We start from the raw sequence: 27,553 nt of genomic DNA, 5'->3' as shown, positions 1-27,553 counted from the left end.
ACCAATCCACGATATTGCGCGACCGTCCACCATCATCTTTAGTGAGTGACTGCCTCATAACAGACACAATTGAACAACCCTGTAATGACAATTATCATGTGTTCACTAGTGACTAGCCTCAGGGTGGATTTCCTGGAGTTCTAGTGAGAAGCAGTGATCGGTGGACGAAACGGCCGTCCAGTAATTGCAGGTTTTCAATGGTGATCTGACATTGATCCATTCGTAATGTGAATTTAAACTCGTTAGTCCTCACAAACTTATACTGATAGGTATTGCTATTAGACACAGATGCTAGTTAAGGGAAAGCTTCTTTTATTCCATCCACAACTATCTGGACCAATTATTGGAGTCTTGATGCCAGGTGCAGGTTTCATTAATAAATCATGTCGTTATTATCTGGATTCTGATTATCCTTTTTGATCTTCCATATTGCAACCAACCAACCACCTACTTGCTGATGTGATCATTACCGGCCATAGAAACAATAACCACCATGAGACAAACTCACCCACTCACATTACAGGATGCATGAACCCACAAGCAACTACTTGAGTGACTAGTGTTTGTGGGTTCAGACAGCTAAATTACCCTCATTGGACCACATTAGAGACCTGGAATCGTTCAGAAAAAATTTGAAGTGAGCTCGAAGAAAACTATTGGTTAACATAAGCTAGCCATAAACACATTGGGTATTGAAGACAAGAAGAAATTAGTAAACACCATCTGTTCTCTTACATTTTTTATCGGAAAGTTCATATTAAATGCTGAGTTATTCCTTAGAAACTTAAGCTGTGTCAAGAGATGTAGTAAAACCCTCAACCTTCATATGTAGCCCAATTAATTGAATCCGTTTGGATGGGAGGTAATCCTGATGTGGTTGTGCTCAATAATGTTGTATGGATATCACTTATTTCAAAATAATGATAATCTCTTAGACATATCATTTATCGGAACTTTCTGCTGAAGAGAAATTTCGGTTTGTCTTCTGTTCTACAAGTTACTTAAGATTTTTAGGATAGAACACTTGAAGTACCATGAAGATCACAAGGGTCATGAAAAAATGCACCTCGAGATGTTTTTGGTTGCACTTGTTAGTTTACTTTTCTGCCAATTAGTGCTTATGTTTTGGAAAAAGCGACACTTCCGCTCGTACCAGCTTGTAACTTTGATTGCTATGTGGTTGGTACCGTTTATATACAGCGTGCTAGCAGAGTTCCCAAGATTCATTTTTGTTTGGGTTTTGTTTTCATTAACCACTGGAGTTATGGTTTACTTAGCCTCTAAGAGACGCATAAGTACAACTACACCAAGGTAATAGCAATATTAAACAATTATTTTTCCCCACCTTTTGTGGTGTAGTTAACCTGATAATTTATTCATATTCACTCATATTTGGTAATGTTTTTAGGGACTTGCTCGGGTTATTTGTAGTTCATTAAGAAACACGAAGCATTCTAAATGATATGGCTCGAAATCGCTTACAATGACCTAGATATCTAGGCCATCCATTCTGTCTTTCCTTAGGTCCTGAGTCACTTAATTTCCTATCTTTTTTCATTGGCTTACGCTATCTCGAGTCGTACCCTTAATGCATAGTCCTTTCTAGTACTACTAGTAATGTTTCTGACTAGAAATCTCGTCTCTGTGCTCTTGGGTTATGGTGACCGATGTGCGTATGTATCAGTCTCTACTTTGCGTTTGACTGGCTGATGTCCGATTTTCAAACTCTAGCTAGTATCTCAGGCAGTCTGACTGCTGCAAAAATGGGCCAACGTCCTCGAAAACCTCTGGAGTTTACCTATCAAGTTCTTCTTATCCCTGTCGCCTTAGGTCAAATTTCCAGCCTGGTTAATAGTTGGTGGTCCTTTGTCGAGTTTCTATTCATTTTGGAAGGAAATAGTAGGTAGTCAAAGATTAGCTGAAAGCCATCTGAATAGTTTTTTTTCCATCGTTCCAGATTTTTGGACTGGGGTTGGGTAATCGCTTTGTGTCATCCCCAGTCAATGCTCTTAATCGTCCCCATCCACCATTTTAGTCTTTTGTTTTAGTATCACTTAAAACTTTCCTCCAATTCATCCTTTCAGTCTATACCGTATTGTCCAAGGCTGCCTTTCTCAATATCGTTGATACTGTTATTTTGACGATTTCGCTAATCATTCCGTCAATTTCACCTCATCTCACCAATTTAGTATTGGAGTAACTCACATTTATGCCGGGTTCTGCGTTGTTTGGGACCGACCAACGGATAGGATTTGGATGTGACCAACTTGGTCTCGTGTGCTATTACGGGTATGAGGGCTGGTGTCACTTCCCGGCTGCCCACACTGTGGAAGAGTATTTCTTGAGAAACCTGAAAAGGAATTCGGATTAATGTCGGCCTTAACGGCCTGGGAGTGTGACCGCAGAGCCCAGGGGACAACTGCTTGAGGCCGGTCGCGCACGGCCTTTTTGTGGGAGGTTTTTGACGTGTTAGCTCCGTTCTTCAAAGAATCTTACCGACAGAGACGGAAATTCGTGAGGTAAGGTGAGGTGTGACATTTTTAGGGTCGACCTTTTCTAACCCTTCCTTCCTTGTGAGAAGGCAGCATCGCCGTAGATGCTGGTTGTCCGAGGGAAACACCTTACTGCTGTTATACCCCTCTACAGTCGGCAGTATGACTTCGCCCTCAGACCTTGAGTTGCTGCTTTTAGTCTTACCGTTCTCCAATCGACCTGCCTGGCATGGTAGAATCTACAGGAACATATGTTCCAGCCAATATAGCACGATAGGCAAGCCAGACCACCGCGTCAAGGTAGCAGCTTCGGTCCGACCGACTGCAACTTATGATCCGCTTGCGTGTCTTTTCATTGCTATTGTGCATTATTTTCTTTGTGATACTGTAGTGGGTGGTACTGTAATTGATAAAATTTTTAATTGTTTTTAAAAATAGACTAAAGTGGGCGGGACTGGGTCCGATTCCCCAAATGAACATCAACTCGGGGATGCAGGCATATCCACCTGATGGGTCTTAAATAGGACGAAACTCACGTCCTGGGTTCCACCACTAACTACCATCAATCCAGCTCCTCAAATCCTCTAGTGGGGGAAATCCGCTCTCACATGGCCGCGCATATACGTCCACTGCCCGGGAAGTCCTATTCATTACCTCGTCACGGGGTTTCGTTTACGAAATTCAGAGGACGAAAAGCGAATATCGCGCTTTAACTGGGTTGGTGGATATGAAGAGTCGACCTAGGGGAGTTGGAAAGCCCTGACTCCAAACTAGCGGTGCATATGGGTTCCAGAATTTTGAGGGGGCAAGTGACGTATGAAACAATTGTTGGTGACCGGCTACCATGGGACTGCATCTCCTGACGTTGCTCCACCACCCTACGCATTGGAACTCTAGGTCAGATGCTCGTGGAGTGCTCCACTAAGGAAACTACCTGCTTCGGTTTGAGTACTCAAAGAGTATTCCAGCCCTCACATATCGATTGATTTGTGTGGCATATATATATATATATATATATATATATATATATATATATATATATGGCGCCTTTCTGTACTAATGTTTATGTATTTAAATAAACCTAATATGATGACTCGTAGTCAGTCCTTAGAGATGTACACGGTTAGCGATCTACCATAAATAGACAGTTCATTATTTTTTGTGTATGACATGGGGTCAGTGCATGACATGGTGTCGTGGTATGAAAGAAATCTGCAAAGGGCTGGCTTGTGTTGGACCTTCACGACTGCCTGGCTGGGGTCCGAGAGATGGTGCAACACAGTGGCTAGAGACGTTATCAGATATGGCTCAGAATAGAAGCCAATGGCGATCCTGCTCTAACCTTTTACTTTCTTCATAAAAAGTGGTTGCTTCTTCCTTAACTGAAGGATTTCTACTGGTTGTACCTTTTCGTTTCCCCCATTATTATTATTACGCTACCTTACCTTATTCTGCTCGTTATTATTCTTTTTTTAACGCTCCTCACCTCTTTTCCTTCTCTTCAAATTCCCATTGTTTTGTGTGGCGCATATATATTTGGTGCCCTCTCGTACCAATATTTATGTGTTCAAATAAATAAAATAGCGACCTACCGACTTCTTTATTGGAGAAGTCAAAAAATTAACCATTATCCAGTGATTAGGTGTTCTAACGTCAAACATGAAGCGTCTAAATTAGATCAAACTAACCTATCTACTACTATTAACTGAATTAAACTTAGGTTTTAACTAGATAAGGAATGAATAAAATTCGGGCTTTAAAATAGCAAATCCAAGCAGTCCGTATTTGTCCTAGGCTGTATATTTTTACTATCACTGACTGCAAAGTAAGGATCAGACAGGAACGAGTTAGGTTCTTGTACGGTCGTTTCGACACATAATAATTTCATTATATAGGTGTGTAAATTATAAGACCTACATAATAGTTATAGTTCTGATAAATAGTGTCATAAGTTCTTTTTTTACGACCCAGCTACTCATTGCTTAGTATTCTTCGGCACTACTTCACTCAATAAGTCCCCAAGTCAGAACACGATTGAATGGAAGTAAGAACCACAATATTTATGATTTTTATATAAAAAGATTCTAGAGTGTGCTTCCATAAGATTGTAAACTATACATATTTTTTTATAAAAGTAAACTGCCTTTCTGCGTTGCGCATCTAAATAAAGTGAATGTAAGTCGGTAATTGACAACCTTTGATAATATCACTACTATATTTCTAAATTGCTAGAATATAATAAATACAAGTGGTATCATTTCTTACAAAAGGTTGTCTGTGTTGTTTTATCTTATAGACGAGTTTATCGGTGGTTCTTATTTGTTCATACAGTTTCCTATATACTTGGAGTTGGTGGCTATGTTCTTTTAGTGTTAACATTTTTCCAAGTCAATCTGCTATTCCTTCTGCCTACAAAGGTTTCAGTGGATTTATCTTTATTGGCATTGTTTTACGGTCTTTATTATGGAGTTATTGCACGAGATTTTGCTGAAGTTTGCACAAATAAATTGGCTGCACAAATATCAGTAAGTTACGCAATGTATTTTTAAAAACTTGGTTATGGGACACACAGAAATCATCAGCATAAGGCCTGACACAAACGTGGGTCGCCCGAAGTTGCTATACCTCATTAACATGACGAGATAAATACCAAAAGTCGAAGTAATGTGTCAACCATTATAGTGAATAAATTGGAGGTTGAGAATTCGAGACCCAAAGATAATATGAAAAGGTGTATGTAAAACAATACTGGAACTCTTGATCTGGAGAAAGGTGAAGAATGAATATATATGTGCTGTTGTAACTTTCTGGGTGATGTTATGGGACATCTCCAACCCTACAAAAAAAACGTCAAAACTCGCACATTGCTTCTCAGTTACGTGAGTAAAGCAGTCTGGCTATACGTATTATCATTATCATTATTATCCTCTCTAATTGTCACATAAGAATTTTTGTCCTTTCTCATAAACTGGGGCTGTCAGCAATCGAGACCGGTACTTAGTTATATGGTTGTATTGTCTGCTTGGTTTTTAGGATTAGTGACCGGAATACAATTCAAGTGCTGTCATTACTCTCGTCCTCATTGTGTTAATGCTTCTGTGATTACTGTAGAAATTAAAGTGTGATTAGTCATTCGATTCCATTGATAGGAACAGTGCACTTACCTTGTGCACAATTCACTATGATTTATTCATAAATTCATTATTAGTAATCTGGGAGATTTCGGTTTTCTCTAAATACTTAGCCTTAATAAGGAGCATTAATATGCTCTTAACAGAGTACTATCTATTTATCCAATCAATATTAATGATAATTTACATATTCCTTTGTCTATGTAATTTGAATGTTGATATTGTTTTCAACCAGCTAACATTTCATAGTATTTATGATTTTGTTTGGCGTATCATTGATAAGGTAAAAACTTCTAATCATTCTTTGTCATTCATTTTGAAGTATCAAATTCCTCAAGGTATGCCAGTTCGTCGAATTGATCCATCAGTCTGTTCAATATGTAAAAGTGATTTAACAGCAGATAGTAGTGAAAAAGTCCATCGACTCAATTGTACTCATGTGTATCCTTTTTTGTGAAGATTTTCGTTATATATATGTATATATTTGAGCTTATCTTCATTCCAATATTTATCTTTCACAAGAAGTACTTTAGGAAATCCAGTAAGTCGAATTAATATATTATTTTAATAGTTGAATTCATGAGTCAATCTAAGCTAGACCACCATTGCTCGTCCACAATCCCGCACCAGAGGGACTCAAACCCAAGACCTTCGGTCTCGCGTACGAACGCCTAACCTTTAGACTACTGAGCCGGCACCCAACGGTGTTAATGTCTAACTTTGATCAATGTATGATCTTGCGCAACCGTTCATCCATTATCTTGAGGTTGATAACTGTCTTCATCCGACAAGGATTAGACTCTATTGGTCACGACTTATTATTATTGTTAGTGAGCAAAAATATCTGTCAATGAGTGCATAGGCTGTATAGGTGCCATAAATTCACTAAAATCATAAATTTTATAAAAATTAACAGTGTCAAAAATAAAAAACGAACCACATCCACTTCTAAATCTAATACGACAATGTGGACATTGTGAGCGATTGTATTTCGATATAGAAGATAAAGAATCCATAATGAAAAAGGATTAGTAAATCTAATCACTACTAGTAGTATTAGTAAATCTCATTTCACCAAGTATGCGAAACAGTTTGCACCATGATCATTTTGACCTTAGACGTTTGTATTACTGATTCTCACTATCTGAGTCATAAGTTAACAGGAACGAATACTATTGGAGCCGCTTATCATGCATAAGCATGTGTAGCTCTAATGTAAATGTTATGCGCTTTCTTAGAATATTTGATGCGCGGATACAACTTTGTTTTCGTAAAACAAAGGATTGTTTGGTTTTATGTTCCGTTGTTTCCGATATTCACTTATTTAAACGTATTCCTTAGATAGATGAATTGATTTTGACTCTGTTGTTTTTGTTTGTATTGTTTACCTAAGTTTGCTGATGCTAAATAAAATAAGCACAATATTATGACTGTTCTACGCATTATATGCAGTTCGTTTTTCTGATTTGACATAGATTATATAATTTGCGCATAATAATAGCTGAGAATTACTGAAATTGCTACCTAACTCATAGATGTTGTCTTACATGATTGTAATGTATATGAATCATGGGTATTAGTAAGCTAAAACGTAGGACCAGGCACATATATGCATCGGTACAAGTTGCCATACCTCATTAACACAACAAGATGAACACCGGATTCATAGAAGCAATTAATTCAATGGTGGTAATATATAAAAGAAAGATTGTATATAAGGATATAGTACAGGAAGAAAGAATCAGTTCGTAGAAAAAAAAGATATAGAACGATCTTAATCTCATAGTTTAAGGGAAGACAGAGAGTGTATACACCGACGCCATTGTGATCGATTCTGAACCAAATCACTCAGTCTTCACAACCATCGGTTACGATAGTCATACGGACCCCAACCAAGTAGTCTGCATCTACCAACATGGCTCAGACTAGAAGCTAGTGACTTCAAGCACTGATGCCACGTTTCGGTTTGGCCACCCCTAACTTTCTTCCAACCATCTCCAACACCGGTTAGCATTGCACGTCGTGGTAATCGGTGTTCATGCATACGTAACACGTGGCCCAGCCATCTCAGTTGATGAAGATTCATAACCTCACCAACTGACTTACGATCATTCCCTAATACCCTGGCATGTAACCTCACTATTACTTACCCGATGATCCCAGCAGACGCCAGCAATATTTCTAAGGTATCTGTGGTCAAATACTAGTAGCTTACGAGTGTCTTCTACTCTTAATGGCCATGTTTCGCTGCCGTAAAGTAAAACAGAACGGACTGCCGCGCAGTATACTCGTCCTTTTATTGATAGACGGATATCTCGCCTTCGCCATAGGTAACGTAAGTTGGCAAAGACCAGACGAGCCTTTCGGATCCGTGCAGAGGTTTCGTCCGACACCAACTCATTAGGACTGATCAGATTTCCAAGATAAGTGAAGTTGTCGACGAGTTCGACTACGTTACTCCCTATCCTTAGTTCAGATGTTGACACAGGCCAGTCCTGAAGCAACAACTTGCATTTAGAGAGGGAAAAGCGCATCCCAAACATCCTGGCATTGTTGCTCAGTGCTACCAAAACATTCTGCATTTTATCAGTATGAACTAGTTATATAGTTTCATTTTTTTAAATGTGAAAATCGATACGAATCGATCGTAATTCTTCTTTTTTTTCTCAATTGGTTTTTCAATAGACTGTCAAATTGTTCTATTAGTGTAATTTGTTGTAAATTGTTTGTAATTATCTCTGTTTATGTAGGTTCATTTGCTAATAGTAACATTTTATCACCATGGAATGGTTCTTTTTCTTTTAAATACAGTATTATCCCTTTAAAATAATATATAATCAAATATATATAATATTGCTTGACTCCTTATTATTGGTTTACGTATTATAGCTTTCATGACTTTTGTATTCGAGGTTGGTGCATTATTGGAAAGAAAGATACTTGTCCGTATTGCAATGAAAAAGTCAACTTGAAACAGACATTTACAAATCCGTATCCTTTGTTGTTGTTTTTTTGCATCAGTTGGGTTGTCAAGTTGTATTTTCCTATAATTCACGCAAAATAACAGTCGTTAATATTGACTTGTTGAAAATGTTCCCAGTATAACGATAAATCAATTCAGGGAATCAATCAAAAATAGTCTTATATTATCGCAATCAACAGAATTTATAAGTTTAGATAGTATAATAAGAAGATGAAACATTATCAAAATTATTTAATACATTAATGCAATACATTTCAAACAGTGGTCTTGATTGTTGTTAGGGGTATGAGGGCGGTTATCACTTCCCGGTTGCCCACACCGTGGAAAGGTTCTTCTGCAGGTACCTAAAAAGGAAATTGGATTAGAGGTGGTCTTGGTGACCTGAGAGCGTGACCGCAGTGCCCAAGAGACAACTGCTTGAGGTCGGTCACACGCGACCTTTTTACGAGTAATTTTTGTGTTAGCTCCGTACTTCTTGAGACCTTACCGCCGGAGTCGGATATTCGTGGGATAAGGCGAGGTGTGCATTTTTAGGGCCCACCTTTTCTAACCCCACCCCTCCTTGTGGGAAGGCAGCATCGCTGTCATGCTGGTTGTCTAAAGGAAACACCTTACTGTTGTCACGCCTCTGTACAGTCAGCAGTACGACTTCGCCTTCGGACCTTGGGTTTGTTGCTTTTAGTCTTACCGCTCTTCAACCGACCTGTCTGACATGGTAGGACCTTGAGGAATGGTTGTTCCAGCCAGTATAGCTCGGTTGCTTCATCACGATAGGCAAGCTCAACCACCACGTCAAGGTAGCAACAACGGTCCACTTGGTTGGGGTCCGCGTGACTATCGTAACCAACGATTGGAGACTCTGGGTGACATGGCTTAGAATAGATCACAATGGAGTCGGTGTGTACACTCCCTGTCTTCCCTCAAACTAAGAGATTAAAATCACTTCATATCTTTCTGCTAACTAATTCTTTCTTCCTATACTATATCCTTATATGCAATCTTTCTCCTATATATTACCACCTCTGAATTAACTACTTTTATGAATCCGGTGTCCATCTTGTTGTGTTAATGAGGTATGGCAACTTGTACCGATGCATATATGTGCCTGGTCCTACATTGTAGCTGACTGACATTTCAAACAATCTAATTACATATACACTTATTAAGAATATTCATATATGAAAAAAAGATCTAAGGTCAACTAGATAAATGGAAGGTAAGTGGAAACAAAAATGATGATCAAAGAAAAAAAATACGGAATTCATCACCCTGAATAATAAACTAATATTACCAAATTAGAGTAGGTTAGGGGTGAAAACAAGCTGTTTTTGCATAAATAAGGTCTTAATTTTCGTAACAATTGATTTGAGCCTTCTCTCCATGTTTAGTTTTATGAATTTCAGGTACACTATATAAGTGAAGATATTTAATTACATTAAAGCTCCAGATAATTAAATTCGTGTTTAGCAGTTCAACTAAGTTTGAGTAGACGATAAATATCCATCATCCTCTATTACGATATACATCATTGAAACAGGACAAAAGATTGATCTTAACTTGACTTTTGTGGTGTTGTATTAAAGTTTATTGAAGTCCCTTTATGCAAAAACAGCTTGTTTTCACCCCTAATTTACTCTAATTTGGTAATATTAGTTTATTATTCAGGATGATGAGTTCCGCGTTGTTTTTCATATTATTATTCTTGATCATTATCTTTGTTTCCGCTTACCTTCCATTTATCTAGTTAACCTTGGATTTTCTTCTCATATATGAATATTCTTAACAAGTGTATATGTAATTAGATTGTTTGAAATGTGTTGCGTTGATAAATCACATAGTTTTGTTAATCTTTGTCTTCAGTCAGTCAGCAACAACATAGAACTTCAAGCTGTCATACCACATTAGCACAGAGATACAATTGTCCATTCAAATCCCATAGTGGTAGAGGTAGTAAAAGTATAAGCAGTAATCGAAAAAATTAGGATTTGGAGATGTTATTCAAGGAGTATAATCCATTGGAATGAATTTGGAAAGAGAAAAAACAAAGGGACATGAAGCATTCAGGTGATTAAAATTTGGGAGAACACAAAGAGTGGATGCACCTGCGCCATTGCAAACGATTCTCAGCCATGTCATTCAACGTCTCTAACCATCGGTTGCTGTAATCTCGCAGATCCCAACCAGGTAGTCTACATCTACCAACATGAATCAGTCCGCTTGTCAATGACTTCATTTATTTGTGTCGTGTTTTGGTCTGGCCACCCCTAGCTATTGCACTATCCAGATTTATCAAAAGGACTAACTTTTTTAAAAAAATTTATAATTTCAGTAAAGTTGTAATTGTAATCATATATGACAAGTATATGCTTATCAGGGTTTATTATAAACGCATGGATTAATATTTATCCTCTCGTAACATGATAAATTATCACTCATGTGAATGGTATTAAACGCAGGCTTATTTCATAACTCTTGTCTAAGACATTGTAATAAATGTACGAGTTCGTTTTTTATGTTTATCTACATGGGAGGTACTGATATTACATAGCAAATTAAAACTGGCTTAAAGGGAAGAATTTCCCACTTCGTACTAGTAGCTTTTAAAGTATTCGTTCATAGTAAAATTATGAATAATACTGTGAGTATTTTGTCTATACGATTAAACAACAATGTACTAGTAAAACTTTACGTGATTAACTTTCTTAACATTTCTGTAATATTAGATGGGATAAACCACATTTACTATACGGAAATCTCTTAGATTGGGTACGGTATTTGGTCGCATGGCAACCTGTGATTCTGGGTGTAGTTCACGTGCTTAACTCTATTTTAGGTCTACAATAAGCAGTATCAATTCTTACAGGATTCGTGATCTCAGATGTTCTTCCTTCTTACAATCGAGACTTGTAAATCATATGTTTTTGTTGTGTGAATAGAATATGAAATAAAAGTTTTTTTCTTAAAGTCATCTAATGGTGTTAATTAGTGGGTTGCAGAAGAAAAAAAACAGTCCACACCTATAGTTAGCGGTACGTAGTTGACATTCGTTCGAGTAAATTTTTGCGAACAATGGTGCGTAATTCGTTTTAACTTCTTTCATCAATACCCTATTGCTCAGGGCGTGATCAATAAAAAGCAGTTGTACGTATAATCGAACTGTCTAGATACTAGAAATTGACTAAATCTCTACCTTTGGAGCTAAGGTCAAACCATAAATGTAAAATTATCTCTAAACAAGAAATTAATACTGTACATTATCGAAAAGTAAACCAATATGTGTGTTCGTACAGTCTAATAAACAAATTTGGAAGGGACTTTAAGGTGTCTTCAAAAATTGTCCAATACGAGTGTGTGACTGGTCAACTCCTACTTTCGTTTAGAATACAGGTAGCATTACACACACCGAACATAATGCTATGAATACGGTAAGTCATCTAAATGTACGATGTTCAGACAATGGTTGTTTAGTACGCAAAACTTTACATCCACTTGTTGATTTAGTGTGTTGACTTTGAAATAAGCTTTTATGGAGATTTTTCATCGGGAAATCAACTTAAGTTTAGTTATATTGCATCAGACGAACTTTTGGAAATTGCCGAACTGATAAACAACTTTCAACTAACCTAGTACTTGACAGCCGGTCACGAGTAAACAAAATATCACCTGCTGTTTCCCGACCTGACTTTTTCGATTGTAAGGTGAATGCGGCTACGTTATTTATTACCATTGTGTTTTCACTAGTAAACAAATACATTTAACCGATCTGATAAGGAAAATTGCGACCAAAAAGTGGTTAGTTTATTTAGGTCCGTGTATATTGGATAAAATACTCTTCAGCACAGTTTCTTCTACATAATTACTTCGGTGCAATGACGTTTTCCTATCGTTAAGGGTCGTTATTATCAATGATATGCATACCATATCCAATACAACCTCGACGAGTAATTAGTGATCATATCGCAGATATATGCTCCTATTAATTAACTAGGCGTTAGTTGTGTGCAATTCACCCGGGTTACTATCGTGTATAGATTTCTTGACAAAGTGTTATTGAAACTCATAAAAAAAAGGTGACATTAATCGAAATAACCCATTGTATCATTGAATAAAAATAAAGAGAATTCGGCAAAGAAAATTCCCTTTTTGACAAAATCATTTACTGAAGCTGTACATTCGTATTTATAGTTATATATGTCTATAGAAGGATAGAAACGATTGCATCAGAAAGTGATTCGAAACTAAGTATCAGATGGGGTTGCATAATAATCATAGGGTTAGAGAAAAGTAAAAGTATGGAAATAATTTACGGGTCAGATAATTGTCCAAATGACAGATATGAAAAAAGCAACAAACATAAAGGTAATGAGAAAACAATTCGGAGCTTAGCTAGCTAGAATGTTTTATTCAACGATTTTGAAATCCGTTTATTCAAGATTTTAGCAATCGTATCTCCTTTAACTTCCATGTTCATAAAAAATTTTCTTTTGTACTGTCGGTGCCTCTTCCAGATGATGTCTAAATGTTAATTTATTATCGACGGATAACCATTCCTGATGAGAGTGTCAGACTTGCAGTAGTTCCTCAGGACACTTGGCATTATTTGGTTAGGTTTGTAAATACAATTTTAGGATAATTTATTTACCATATTGGTTGATGATTTTCAACTAGAACCTGGATTACAGAGAGTTGCATAGATTACAGATAAGATTTGTGATAGGCTATCAGTATACTTAGTGAAATGTCTGTGTTGTACATCCTGATTATAGATATTTATTCAGATGATATTATTATGACATGACAACTATCTTTAGAAATATGAAATTTTTTAAAAAGAACTCTATTACATGGAAGCTCATAATGAATGTACATTAGGTCTAAAGAACAGTAACAAGTCAGAATAATTTTTAATACGATAACCGTCTACTACAGCTATGCTTAGATAGCTGTTTATTCACCTCAACGATCAAAAGTTCGAGTATATTTCAGAAAAACAGCACTTAGTCGAACACAAAACTAGTGCTCATCCCAAAATAGCTTGACATGATATTCAAACAGTTGTAAAAATAGCAGTGATATCTCTCAATGACTTAAATCGAAAAGTTATGAACGACCAATGGATTTCGCGAATTTCTACTATGTTGTCAGCTGCTCGAATATATCTAACGATGCTTGGATAATGATAAGAAGTGAAAACTTAAACATAAATTGACAAAATATCTGTACTATGACTGTGCGCATTAGTTGGGGATGGAACCAAGAGAGATAAATAAGACAGACTACAGGTCACACAAGACAGTTGTTCTAATTCATCGGAAATGTCAGGTATTGATAAGTCAACTGTTAGTGGAACTATCCGGGGTAAACACAAAGTTATGACCCGACCTCAGTCTAGGAAACTGGAACAATGAAAAAAACACTTCAAGAAACCTCAGCTGGCTTCCAGCTAATCTTCAATTACTTCCTATTTCCTTCCAACCTGAATGGAAACTCTACACAAGACCATAAACTGTTGGCTAGGTTAAAAATGCGTTGCCTAATTTAAAGCGACGGGGGGAGCAGAACTTGGAAGGTAAACTCCGGAAGTTCTTAAGTATGTTGATTATGATATATTCTGTTATTCAGTAATATTTTCATGAAATTTTGATTAATGTGAAAAAAATGTTTTGATCTACGTGAAAACATTCTCTGATGATTTCATAGGCCCAGAAAATTTACAGATTTAACCAGTAAACGTCGTATATCCGATTATTTAAGCACATAAACATTGGTACAAGGAGGCACCAAATACATATGCGCCACATAAATCATTCGATTTGTATGAGGGCTACAATACTGCCCGGGTGCCCAAACCGAAACAGGTAGTTTTTTTAGGGGGCCATACTTGGAGCCCTCGACCTAAAGGTTTGATCCACAAGACAGTAGAGCAACGTACGGAGATGTAGTCCCATGGTAGCCGGTAACCAACAATTGGTTCATACGCCATTTATTTCTTCAAGATTGTGGAACCCATATGCACCATTGATTTGGTTTTAGGGTTTTCAACTCCTCTAAGTGAACCCTCCATATCCACCAACCCGGTTAAAGCACTGGACATTCTCTTTTCGTCCTCTTGATTTCGTGAACAACACTCTCACCGTGAAAAAGTAGTGAGTAGGACTTCCATATAATCCCGGCTCAATGATTATATATTGACATAAATACGAATGTATAGATTAACTGAATGTTTTCGTCGAGAAGAGAAAATTTTTCTTCGCTGAATTCTCTTCATTTTCTATTCAATAATATTCATCATAACAAAAATGCTAGAATCTCAGCAACAAAAAATATTTATATTTTGTACAAAATAATTGTTTCCATTTATAGAAGGAGTTAGTTTTCACAATTCATAGAAGGAACAGGATCAACAGAGCATGATTGTTGAAATTTATCTAGATTTAAACAAAATAAACAAACATATCAGTATGATGATGATGATAAATACTACTATTTGAAGTTTTATGTTAGAGATATTGCTAGTAAATGGTATAACTCCGCCTGAAGCCCCTCTAGGATTAGTGCCGGTTCTCAAGTCCGGTTAAAGGAGGAGGGTTGGGCATACAGTAAGCGACCCTATCCCGTAGAAAACTAACTCGTTAAAAAAACGTTAACCAGAAAAAAATTAAGTGGTATGAACTCTGGAACAAAGCAAACGTGCAACTAAGATCACCATTTGAAGCAGTAAACTTGAAATCTACAGCTTAACGTACGCTAAGAAAATTGTGATTGAGATCATGAACCGATTGATATTGAACAATGGAAGATGGTCGCGCGATTTCGTGGATTGGTTGAAATTAGACATTAACACCGTTGAATGCCGGCTCAATGGTCTAATCGTTAAGTATTTGAGCGCGAGAGTGAAGGCCCTGGGTTCGAATCCAGCGAGCGGTATCGTGGTTGCGCACTGATGAGGATTCCCACGAAAGGATGAGACGGCTGTCAAGTGCTTCCAGGTTTTCAGTGGTGGTCTAGCATCAATCGGTTTATGATCTCAATCAAAAACATAATAATCTTCACAACCACATACTGATGAGGAAAGTTGTTATAACATGATTTCAGACGTTTCACACGCCCAGCTTTTAGTAGAGTCTAATCTCCGTTATTCTTGTATGTGATGTTGTTTGTTTTTCATACTACACTTCAAAATTATGATTTTCAAATTTAAGGTTGACGATTTAGTTATCAACTTGGAAACAGAACTCACACATTTTGTGGTGGGTTTTCTATTACAGAGGGGTAAAAACACACTTTAATATTCAGTGAAACGCTAGTACTGAGGCCTCCGAGTTTTCCGAATGCCCTGGTACGGCTGAGGGAGGAGAGTGTCTGCTCCCTCTTGAAATGCCCACATGTGGCAACGCATATATAGAAAACCACTGAAATGGGAGTCCTACTCACTATCTTCTCATGGAGTTGTTGTTTACGAGATTAAGAGGAAGAAAAGCGAATATCCAATACTTAAACCGGGTTGGTGGATATGGAGCGTACACCTAAGGGAGTTGGAATACTCTGATTCCAAACTAACGGTTCACATGAACTTCAGGATCCTGAGAGATCGAATGCTGATTGTTGGTCCCTGGGTGTCATGAAACTGCACCTCTTAACATCGCTTCACTAACCTGTGGATCAGATCCCTGGGTTAGAGGCTGAGTGATGGTCCCCTAAGAAAACCTCCTATTTTGGTTTAGACACTTGAGCAGTATTCCAGCCCACACATAAATTCAATGATTTGTGTGGTGCATATACATTTTGGTGTGTATTTATACCAATATTTATATGTTTAAATAAGTAAACAAAAATTTCCAAATAGGTAGGCACAACTGAACATCACACCGGTTGTCCTATTTGTTACATTTGAATATAATAGAACTAAGGAGTGATTACTGATAAAGACATCAATTTCTAAACTACAGTCCAGGCACACCGTCTTACATTCTCAACTCTAGTATGTGCTTTATCACTTAGTGTCATGTATTATATTTGCCTTACTCTTGATTTATTATTTATTCAACAACATACAACCAAGTAGAAGAAGAAACAAGCAGTTGAAAAATGTGAATTCATAAGGAAATTTGGCAAGGGATTAAGATGTTTCTATATATGAGATTGAAATATCTCAAAGAAACAATCTCTAAATAAGCAGAAAATCTATCCGATCATGAGATTACACATATTACAACTAATTAAAATCTATGTGTATTATAGAAGGAAGCTTGTTGACGATAAATTCCATATTAAAATTTTCAGATAACAACACAGTAGTACTGTAGAATAGCTTCGATCATTATTTTATTTTAAAACACAGATATTGGTACAAGGAGGCACCAAATACATATGCACCACACAAATCTCATTCGATATGTGTGAGGGATGTGATATTGCCCGGGTGCCCGAACCGGAACAGGTGGTTATCTTAGGGGGACACTCTCCGAGCCTTTAACCTGAAGGTCTGATCCACAAGGCAGTAGAGCAAAGTACGGAGATGCAGTCCGATGGTAGCCGGTGACCAACAATTGGTTCGTACGCCATTTGTTCCCTCAGGATACTGGAGCCCATGTGCACCATTAATTTGGTTTGGGATCCGGTTAAAGCGCCGGACATTTGCTTTTCGTTCTCTCATTTTCGTAAACAACACCCCCGCCACGAGAAGGCAATGAGTGGGACTTCCCTGGCAGAGGCTATATACGCGTGGCCGTGTGAGAGTATTTCGAGAGGGAGAACGGACTCTCCCCACTCTCGGTCGTACCAAGGCATTTGGGGGCGCTTCGATTAACGTAAAACAATGGATTATAACAAATATGAGAGTAAATAAGTGGCATAATATGAAATCTCATAACTTGATAGACAATCTCCTCAGAATGAACTTTTTTAAGATTAAGCGCTTTGTTATCATTTAAAATTTTGATTAGTTAACTGAAACCTACTTTGAATAGATGTGAGATCTTTTGATTCTAAAAATTCATCATCATCATCGTTATCATCTGAATCACTGTGTGGACGAATTTCTATACCATCAACATCAGGTAGCGGATCATTTTCAGCTTCGTCATCATTACCAGCCAAATCCAAAAGCATTGATCCATGTTTGGATGAATGACACTTACTAGATTTATCTGAATGCAAAACAAACATAAAAATCCGATAAGTAATAACTCAAAAACAATTTTTGTTAAATAGATTTGAAATATTAATAATTGAAGCAGGGTACTAGTATTCACAATTGATTGATCACTGGGTGGTGACCAATCTCATGTGTGTCAAGTCCTTATTAGTGCAGATCGAATGTTATCAACCAAGTTGCAATGTAGCCACTAGTTTAGGTGACTCAACATTGCGTGCACTATGTTGAGATAAGATGGTGGTTGGAGGTAGTCAACAGGAAACCCTGGACCCGGGTTTAGTGCTATTTGTCACTCGTCGGTCAGCAAGGTGTACCTGTAATCTTGAGGGGACTGGAACGGATTCGTCCCCGTGTCACCCAGCTTCACAGTCAGAGGAGTTACTACTAGGCTATTCGGGCCGCGACCGACCTCCTGTAGGACTGAGATGCATTCACAATTGATTGATCACTGGGTGGTGATCAATGTCATGTGTGTCAAGTCCTTATTAGTCCAAATCGAATGGCAGTTCCATAATAAGGAGTGAATAGTCTTACACACTAACTTAGTGATACAACCCTCAAGAAAAATGGATAATATTGATTAGATTTTATAGATCTTTATCACATTATTTGAATAGTACAACTATAACGTCAGTTTAGATCCCTAAGTTACGGTGTCGAATCATGTTTCACTGGAATTGATTAGTACGTTGAGTCGCGTGTTCAAATCTTATACGGTATGTATAGTCCACAGTTTACTGCATAAGATATATATATAATACTAACTTACCACTTGAATTTTGCTTGTTTTTTTCTTGTTTAGCATACAAACTCGGAAGATTTATCTGTGAATGAATACAAGATAATAAGACCTATGATGTAGTGACAAACTCTTGAAAATTATGATGCCTAGCTGTGATGCATATAAAAAAATAACCATTTTCAGCATACACTATCAAGTTAGATTTTAGATACCAAAACAACTTAAACCTTATCATCTCCGACAGGCACAAAAGCCGTCTCATCACAGTTATAAACTGTTTGTTTTGTCGTTTCCATAGAAAAGTGAATAGAGGTTTTGGAAGAGTAATAAGGAAGACTACAATATAGTATATAGCGAACACTATGGAATTCGGGTGAAAATACGAACACACAAGAAAAATGCTGCATAAAATCCAAGAGGTTCTATTACTAATATATTCAGAATAGTGAGATATCAATTTTGCTATCTTCAGAATATAAATAAGTAAATGCAAAGAAGACTACTGCAATGACACTTCATTCAAACAGAAACAAATACCAACTTAGAACCTGGGACAGATGTGAATTGGCCCAACTTGGCATATCACATTAGCACTATGGAGTGAAAATAACAATATGAATAGAAGAGATTGAAACAATGTAGCATCAATGATCCATCAAATAACAATAATCTTTGTCAGAAAAACTAGAATTTGAAGCCAACGGTAGATGATCTTGAGCGGATCAAATAAAAGCTGCAATATTTTAAATAACATCACATAAGCAAATGATTTCCCTCTATATCCGTTGAAAGTTAGTGAATCATGATGCGAGCAATAAAGGTTGATGCAATAAGTGTAGTGATCAATGCACCTAACTAATTTATCTCTTATGGATCAAATGTTGGTGACGACACAGACCAGTCTTGAATCAACAATTTTGCATTTAAATGGAGAGAAAAGCATTAAAATCATACTTGCGTCGCTATTCAAGGCATACAAGAGATTTTGCATTATGGTAACGTTTTCATTAAAAAATACTATGTTAGCTCTGTACTCCAGGTGGATTAGTGAGTTTAGAGGAGAGAGATCAATTCCTGAAAAAAATATATGAATAAGGTTTTAGTTCTGGAAGGAAATTTACGACAAAATTAAGTGAATAGGTAAATAGTGGATAATACTGACGAACACCGTTTGAGGTTGGCGATTCCGATGATAGTTTGCTATAGGCGCTGACTCGATCAAGTGTTTAGTTAGAAAGCAATTAAAAAGTCTAGGTATTTTTTTAGTTACAAATTTTAATAATGAACACAGATGAAATCATACACTCGACGAAGTCGAATGTAATCTTAAGATCAACGGATATAATTATAGTCTGGAGTTGGGAAGTAGGATTGAAAATTCGATTGATACATTTACGCTCAGGCCGAAAAACAGACTAGTCTCCAGAAGCATGTGATTACAGAGACTCAGAAAAGCGTCGGATGGTTATCAAGCGTAATACTGTAGATGATCTATTAGTAAAACTGATTGATCTGTGGTTACCATGAAATAATTTCTATTATCTCTCGTGGACTGGGACAATCCGTGGTTGAGTTCAATCCAGTTAGATTGTGTCCGGCTCCCAAACTCTAGCTAGTATCCCAGACAGTTTAGCTGCTGAGAATGGACCAACATCCTTAAAAACTCCTGGAGTTTACCTACCAAGATGGGTCAAATGAATGGCCACACTGAGATTCTATATCTAAGCTTGGGAGATACCGTATTTGTCAGTGGCGCGAGATTCCAGATTTCAAGCTTATGAAGCCTGTTTGATTTGACATGGGGCTCGCACACTGAAAGCTCGGATATGTAGTTTTGAGACCAAGAAGAGGATTTCGTGGGTTTGGATCGTCAGAACTGGTGTCGCACAGAAAAAAGATGAAGTTGCAGAAGGGATGATAGTAAGGAAAGGAAAAATACTACGAAACGAAGAGGGGATTAGATCGCGAACAAGGAGAGTTTGGGCGTTGTTATAAGCATTGCTGTCACTTCCCCGTTGCCCATATAACTAATTTGTGATAAAAAGGCAAAATTAAAGGTGCTCTCTTCCATTTTGAGACTTCGGGTAATGATAATAGATCAAAGCCTGTCCTCAACACTGATCAGTAGTCATTTTACAAAGTAACAGCGTGATAATACTTTGAAACATTTAATTATTACCTATAAACACAAAATTATTCATGTAAGAAACTATCACAAACCTTAAAGTATTCTTCTTTCGCTTCATCAATCTCTTCCACAAACTTTCTCATGCCTTCACCAGTTATCGACGAGATACCACAACAACGCAAAGTACTATAGAATTCATCTAACACTAATGACATAGAATGAACCAGACTATTCATGTATGGTGATGTCCCAGGACAAGGATTATCACCTTCCATTTCAGATGGTCCATCAGTTGATTGATGACCAGCTAGAGCATCTTGAAATGTTTCAAAGTCCCTCATCCATTGAATGGCGAAATCACAGTCTATAATGTCAGTCTTACAAAAAAAAGTGAAAAAGGTGAAATGCAAAAAAATTTTAGTCCCTTATTTATACCTCAGTTCGTACGAATATTTTACGGAAATAGCAATTACAACGGTAACCACTGGTAAACCCATAAAATACACAATCCCATTTACATTCGGAAATAGGGGTGGACAGAAATGTGACTTAATTACACTTGATTTTGTAGAGAGTGAACAGTATTTGATAGAATCACATTTCATAAGTATGGACACCCATCAACAAGACAAATAGGAACCTCCTACATCAAATACGTATTCACTTAGATACTTAAATCTGTATCGCTGAACGTTATAGTAAAAGATGTTACTGTTGAAATATATATAATTAACTTTCTACCAAATGCTTAATGTATTTGAGACTATCAAGTCCATCCTCGGCATTGATACATTTAAGTCCGTTGTTATTTCTCCATAGAACTAGTAGGTATATAAGGTTCTGAAGTATTTGCACAAGCAAGAAGGGTGAATTACTGGCTACATTATTCTCTTTCGAAAATATAACGATCAAATAGTTGAATGTTGTATTGTCATTCACGAGATTAACAATTATATTGGATTCCGTGATAAAATGATTCTCATTAGCTAAATCTAAGAATTAGACCAATGCCCTGGTTATCATCTGACAATAAACTATGCAATTTTTTATGCAATCTGAACCAGTCACACGACACTCTTATGTCTAAAATTAAGTGGCAAATACATCTATAAATGCTTAGTTCTGTTTTACTTAAATTTGCTTTATTGTTATATTAAGTAGGAGCAATTTTTAACATTGTCAGCTAAAGAGCACATAAATAATGACAGAAGACTTGTACATTCTATTTATCGTGCACTTCTGTTACGAAACAAGAAAGCATTTTTTCATCATGTTAGTTTCGATGAGGAGAACGGAGCATTTTCCCAAGTGAACGGACTAAATCTCCAACGATTCACTTCTGCATTTAGAAAGTGTTATAAAGAATTCTCTTACACTTCGTTTTTCAGGAACTGATATACTACGGAAATTCGATATGTGTAGGACATAGACGACAGAGTTATTTTATTTGAAGATGAGGAAGCAATTTTCTGAGCGATACAAGATAACCAGTATTCGTACTGTTAGAAAGAAAAATGACTATTACGTATTTTTTGTAGTTCACCTAAATTACTCAATGCATGTTTACAGTGTTAGATCATTAGCAGTGAGTAATATCCCAATAAACTAAGTTTGCAGCTTTTTAGGAACTTATTTACTAGACTTTGATATGAACCTACCTAAGTGAGAGATGATGACATCATTCAAACATTTATACTAAAGGAGGAGGGAATTGGTCTTGAGTGTTGTTGGAGGTATGAGAGTGGTTACCACATCCTGATTACCCACATCGTAAAAGGGTTCTTCTATAAATACCAGAAAAGGAAATTCGGTTAGAGTTCATCTTAGTGATTTGAGAGCGTAACCGTAATGCTCAAGGAACAGCTGCTTGAGGCCGGTCACACACGACCATTTTGTAGGTAGTTTTTGTGTTAGCTTAGTATATATTGAGACCTAACCGCCGGAGACGGAAATCCGTGGGATAAGGTGGGGTGTGCATTTTTAAAATCGACCACTTCTAACCCCACCCCTCCTTTTTGAGAATACAGCATTGCTGCTATGCTGTTTGTCTGAAGGAAACACCTTACCGCCGTCATACATCTGTACAGTCAGCAGTACGACCTCGCCCTCGGACCTTGGGTTTGCTGCTTTTAGTCTTACCACTCTTCAACCGACTTGCTTGGCATGATAGAGCCTTGAGGGATGATCGTTCCAGCCAGTATAACCCGAATGGTTCAGCACGATAGGCAGGCCCGACCACCACATCAAGGTAGCAGCAACGATCGGGACTAAAATAAGGGAGGACAGTCTGAACAGATAGTATCATGATTAGTAATTGAGTGTTAAAACCACTGAACTATATCTCCAATTAACAGAACAGCCAAAGGAACATAAATAATAATCGAATTCATCGTTAACATTCATCAACTTATACCTTATGGAGTTGCATTGAGAACTCTATACAGAAAGTTGTGTTATATGTGCCCAATAGAATTGGAGAACATTAAGCTTTACGGCGCTAACATTATCTTATTGTCTAGCTAGATGCATCACTTGAATAAAATATTCAGTTTAAATGATTAGAAGCGAAGATAGAAGTTTTGCGAAGCATCTTATAGTTAACAAACAAAATCAAAGTAATATTTGATAAACAAAGAATCATAGTAATAGATACATAAGGTAGGTCAAATAAAGATTTAAAAAATCCAACAGCAATTATACAGTACTTACTTTATTGAGAACTAATATAAACGGAAGTCGCATTTTATACAACACACTGCAAGCATAGAGCATATTAGACATGAATGTGATAGGATTGTGGCTTCGTGGAGTATCCATTACGTATATAATTAGAGTAGGAAAAGAATTGCCCTAAATATAAACCTTTACTAACAAATATAAAATTCAACTTACTAATAGTTCTGTAATAATAGTTCCTGAAGCAGACCATGTGAACACTTCAATCTGTCCAGGTGTATCGATTATTACATAGGAAACCTTTCCGGAGTTGCTGTTAATTATATCCACAACTTTATGAAATTGTGAGGCGAAGAAATTCAACGATGTCATAATAGCTCCATTTGGTCCATAACCATATTGTTTCATAACCTCTTTAAACTTGACAGTATCGCGAATATCTTTAAACATTACCAGTAAACTGAGGCTTACCAATGTTAGGATTGTACGGAATATGATAAACTGCTGGGTCTAAATTAATTGTATACGACGAATTTGATGAAACTGTTAAATACTCAGTTAGCTTCTTCACAAATGTCGTTTTGCCTGAACCTGCCATACCAAGGACAATCAGGCAAATCGGTTTAGTCCGCAGATCTTGCTCAAGCTGATTCATAATTCTTGAGAGGATAATTAAAGTGAAAATAATAGGGTTAAGGAAGAATTAGCGATGCGATAATACTGTCAATGATGAAAACGGATTGATAATATCAGTAGACTGAACATCTCTACAGGCTAGTGTAAAAGGTATTCCGGTGAATTCAACTATGAACGATTTTAGTACAGTCTCCGATAAGGCATCTCAGATGCGTCTTAGAGTGGACCAGCGAGACTCCAGAGTTGACTGTTATGGATTGGACCAACCACTTTCCCAGTGACTGGAAACAACATGTGAAGGCGTTGATCGATAATTTCAAATGACCATATACAGATTCGTGAACACGGCTTTGAGCCACACTTTAAGTGTGAGTCAGAGAAACTACCCAGTTGCCCAAACCAAAATGAAAGGCGAGGAGTTCGAAGCCACAACATAGTGGCTGGAAGTTGAACGACTTAACCACTGAGAGTGGACACCACTTTGACATCATGCAAAACTGTGAACAGTGAAACCTCCAGAGAACAATAATGAGCCCTTTATCCTTTTACTATAACGTAAACGCTCTACTCAAAATGGCACCAGTTCAAAAAGCAATAAACTATCCCATGTTTTAAATTATTTATTTTCTGTTACGCTTATCTTACCAAAAGCTTAGATCCAAACCCACAGTTAACGCTTTTAGAGATATTTGTAAAATGGTTGTTTATACGTCGGTTACCTCAACAATCACTAGCTGAAGTTTGATTTTGGTTCACATTTATGTATTTATAATTAGCTTAATTGCTGTTTCAGCATCAGGAATTTCAAGGTTGCAAATCAATTTATCAGAACTAGCAAATTCAAGTGGATGTTTTGACGGCAACCTACTATCAATTAGTCAACAATGTGCATTAGTACAATGTATCACAAAACCAGCATATTTAAACTTAAAAAAATGAGCCACTAGTGCTGGACATTGTCTCCACTCATTATTTATTTGAACACATAAACATTGGTAAAGGGAGGCACCAAATACATATGCGCCACACAATAACAATGAGGCCAGTAGCAGTTATCATTAATTTGTGTGAGGACTGTGATACTACCCGAGTGCCTAGATCAGAGCCGGTAGTTTGCTTAAGGGGTCACACTCGGAATTTTTGACCTACAGATCTAATCTACAAGGTAGTGGAGCAACGTCAGGAGATGCAGTTTCACAGAAGCCGGTCATCAACGATTGGTTCATACGCCATTTGTTTCCTCAGAATCCTGGAGCCCATATGCATTGTTGGTTTGGAATCAGGGTTTTCCAACTCCCCTAGATCAATCTTCTATATCCACCAACCAAGTTAAGGTGCCGAACATTCGCTTTTCGTCCTCTCAAGTTCGCAAACAACACATTCACGGGAAGGTAGTGAGTGGGACTTCCCTGTCAATCGCTCTGTAAGCGTGGTCGTGTGAGAGCATTTCGAGGGGGTGAGCTGACTCTCCTTACCCTCGGCCGTACCATGGCATTTAGGGGCCCACTCACCATTATGGTGTAACTAAAATTTACCTACTGTCCTCAGTGGAGAACAGTGATCGAATTGCATTGTATTTTAGGTTTAAAAAACAGTATACATATGAATCTGTTCTACCCAGTCCCAATATCTGGTGGGCAAACATCCAAAGGATCAGAGATTGTGCTATCTCAAAAAATTGGTTAATCAGTATAGATAATTTGACTGAACAGGAAGAGGTAAGTTTAAAGCCATACTATAAGATGCGGCAAAATCATTTACCACATCTTAAACTCCATATAAGCTATTACATCTACCTCCATGGATTGATAAGGAAATCCAATAGTTACTGTGGCGTAGAAAACACTTTTGTGACTCATTTTTAACAAGAAGGTGACGAATCACTTAAGTGTGGGTACCGAAAGGTCTGGAGTATGTGTAAAACGACTATCTCTAGAACTCTCACTTCTTATGAAAGGCAGTTGGGACAAGGTAGCCGTACTAGTGCGAAACATTCTTCCTCACATATTGACAGGAGGACAAAGCAGTGACAGGATTCATTTATTACAGTTGCACGAGAATGAAGACACACTAACTGAACCAGATATGATCACAGTTAGTTTATCAAACTGCTTCAATGAGGACTACTCCGAAGATAGTTATCAATACTTCTTATATCCTCAATGTTGAGGCAACTAAAGGGCCGTTGCTTGTAACTAAGATAGTCGTTTTTACTTAGTAGCCTTAAAACTGACAAGTCCCCAGACCCTGATAGGTTATATTTATGATTGGTATCATCCCTCCGGGACACGACTTCAGAACACTGTATTTAGGTATGGAAAGCAACAGATTGTGTTTAACTACTGACCTGTTAGTATAACTAGTAGGGTAGCTAATGTATTTGAAGAAAAATCGGGCGAAGTTATTAAACCATGTAGTATCACACATTTTAACACCTGATAAACTCGTGCTTTAGAAAATTCATGCTTAATTAACTTACAAAGTCTGAGAAAGGGTTCGACAGCAGCACAAGATAGTGGTTCAACTGTCGATATGATATTTATGGATTTCGGAAAGACATTGGATAAGGTGTTTCAGTTAGGTCTTATGAAGCTCTCCCAATTTTAAGGAAAACTTCATTAGTTTTTGGGGAGAACGATTGAGAAATCTTGAGGGAATGGGACTAAAACCCCTAGAATTTCCCCTGGCTCGGGAAATATCATGAAGTTTCCCCAGATTTTGAAGCTTCTTGAGAGTTCTCGGTATTTGAATCCTAATTAGGGTTTAAAAACCGAGGACAAATAAACTCAGAGTGCGATTCCGTCTTTAAAAAGACGAAGATTTCATTGTTTGTTTGTGTGTGGCCAACTGCTAGAACACCCCAACCGGATACATGCCATCAGTACACCAGTGAACACTTTCAAAAACAACTAGATTTCCAATAGAATAAATGCTGCAAGGATTAACCCGCGTCAACAGACCTTATCACTGCACAGCAAACCAACAATGGTAAAATTAAGGCGAATTTTAGAACTTAGATTTTGGAGGAAATAAAGGCTAAAAATCGGTCTTTTGCCCATGGTGTCGACTATTTAGGCAAAATCTCTCCAGGAAGAGAAGAATCCCAAGCTCCCAACTCTGGGGAAAAACTCCAACAATTTGGGATTTTTGTGCCATTTCCCCAAAGCTTACTATGGCGGTTTCCCCAAAATTTCCAAAAAATGGGTCAAATTTTCCCCAAAAATTGGGAGCTTGGGATTTGCAGACCATGATCAAGACCAGACCTCGAGGTCGGAAAATTGAAAAGATCCGGTTTGGGGAGCACAGTAGGATAGGTGGCTTGCATTGGTCTTAGCGATGGTGGTCTGTCAGTTGATCTAGATTTCTGCTGAAACTGTAGACAGATGGAGCTTTGATCATGTGCTGAGATAAAGGGTTCCATTCGTTTATGATTCAGTGAGAGATGAATGAAATGCTAACAAATTATCCAGCTCTACAAACAACCAACAAGCATCGGAACCCGACTTACACATATTGATGCATATAATGAGCAATTTCCAAAGCAAATGTTTTAGCCAGCTTACCTTCGGCACAGTAGGTAGTTCAAATGTCCCTCCTTGCCTCCGTGA

General features: G+C 37.4%; 2 protein-coding genes across 4 annotated transcripts; one reads left to right on the top strand and one right to left on the bottom strand.

Annotated features, from left to right (window-relative positions):
- The first annotated feature begins 404 nt into the window (after positions 1-404).
- On the top strand, positions 405-12,684 carry MS3_00004782 (uncharacterized protein). 2 transcript variants are annotated; one of them, XM_051212755.1, is made up of 8 exons: positions 405-637; positions 675-894; positions 936-976; positions 1,015-1,311; positions 4,789-5,017; positions 5,946-6,064; positions 8,513-8,614; positions 11,330-12,684. In XM_051212755.1, exons 2-8 carry the CDS (start codon positions 856-858, stop codon positions 11,448-11,450), a joined length of 948 nt encoding a protein of 315 aa, XP_051068667.1. In that variant the 5' UTR covers positions 405-637; positions 675-855; the 3' UTR covers positions 11,451-12,684. The 2 variants fall into 2 exon arrangements, with proteins under 2 accessions (XP_051068667.1, XP_051068666.1); XM_051212754.1 differs by having other exon boundaries at positions 405-1,311; positions 4,789-12,684.
- Positions 12,685-14,547: 1,863 nt separating this feature from the next.
- GPN1_1 (GPN-loop GTPase 1) lies at positions 14,548-27,533 on the bottom strand. 2 transcript variants are annotated; one of them, XM_051212753.1, is made up of 7 exons: positions 27,509-27,533; positions 23,526-23,968; positions 23,343-23,483; positions 20,726-21,010; positions 18,533-18,587; positions 17,567-17,755; positions 14,548-15,034 (listed from the first exon to the last, which is right to left on the bottom strand). In XM_051212753.1, the coding sequence occupies exons 2-7, from the start codon at positions 23,757-23,759 to the stop codon at positions 14,976-14,978; spliced, it is 963 nt and encodes a 320-aa protein (XP_051068664.1). In that variant the 5' UTR covers positions 23,760-23,968; positions 27,509-27,533; the 3' UTR covers positions 14,548-14,975. The 2 variants fall into 2 exon arrangements, with proteins under 2 accessions (XP_051068664.1, XP_051068665.1); XM_051212752.1 differs by lacking the exon at positions 27,509-27,533 and having other exon boundaries at positions 14,548-23,495; positions 23,526-23,749; positions 23,781-23,968.
- Positions 27,534-27,553: the final 20 nt, after the last annotated feature.

The sequence above is a fragment of the Schistosoma haematobium genome, chromosome 3, assembly GCF_000699445.3.
Source record: "Schistosoma haematobium chromosome 3, whole genome shotgun sequence".
Classification (NCBI taxonomy): domain Eukaryota; kingdom Metazoa; phylum Platyhelminthes; class Trematoda; order Strigeidida; family Schistosomatidae; genus Schistosoma; species Schistosoma haematobium.
This window is presented reverse-complemented; position numbering and strand designations above follow the sequence as displayed.

Coding starts and splice junctions, on each gene's coding strand:
- MS3_00004782 (XM_051212755.1), top strand. CDS start 856: ATGGGAGGTAATCCTGATGTGGTTGTGCTCAATAATGTT. Junction 977..1,014: donor TCTGCTGAAGAGAAATTTCG/GTTTGTCTTCTG, acceptor TAAGATTTTTAG/GATAGAACACTTGAAGTACC. Junction 6,065..8,512: donor CGACTCAATTGTACTCATGT/GTATCCTTTTTT, acceptor TACGTATTATAG/CTTTCATGACTTTTGTATTC.
- GPN1_1 (XM_051212753.1), bottom strand. CDS start 23,759: ATGTTTAAAGATATTCGCGATACTGTCAAGTTTAAAGAGGTTATGAAA. Junction 18,588..20,725: donor CGAAAGAAGAATACTTTAAG/GTTTGTGATAGT, acceptor ATTCATTCACAG/ATAAATCTTCCGAGTTTGTA. Junction 15,035..17,566: donor AGATCTCACATCTATTCAAA/GTAGGTTTCAGT, acceptor GTTTAAATCTAG/ATAAATTTCAACAATCATGC.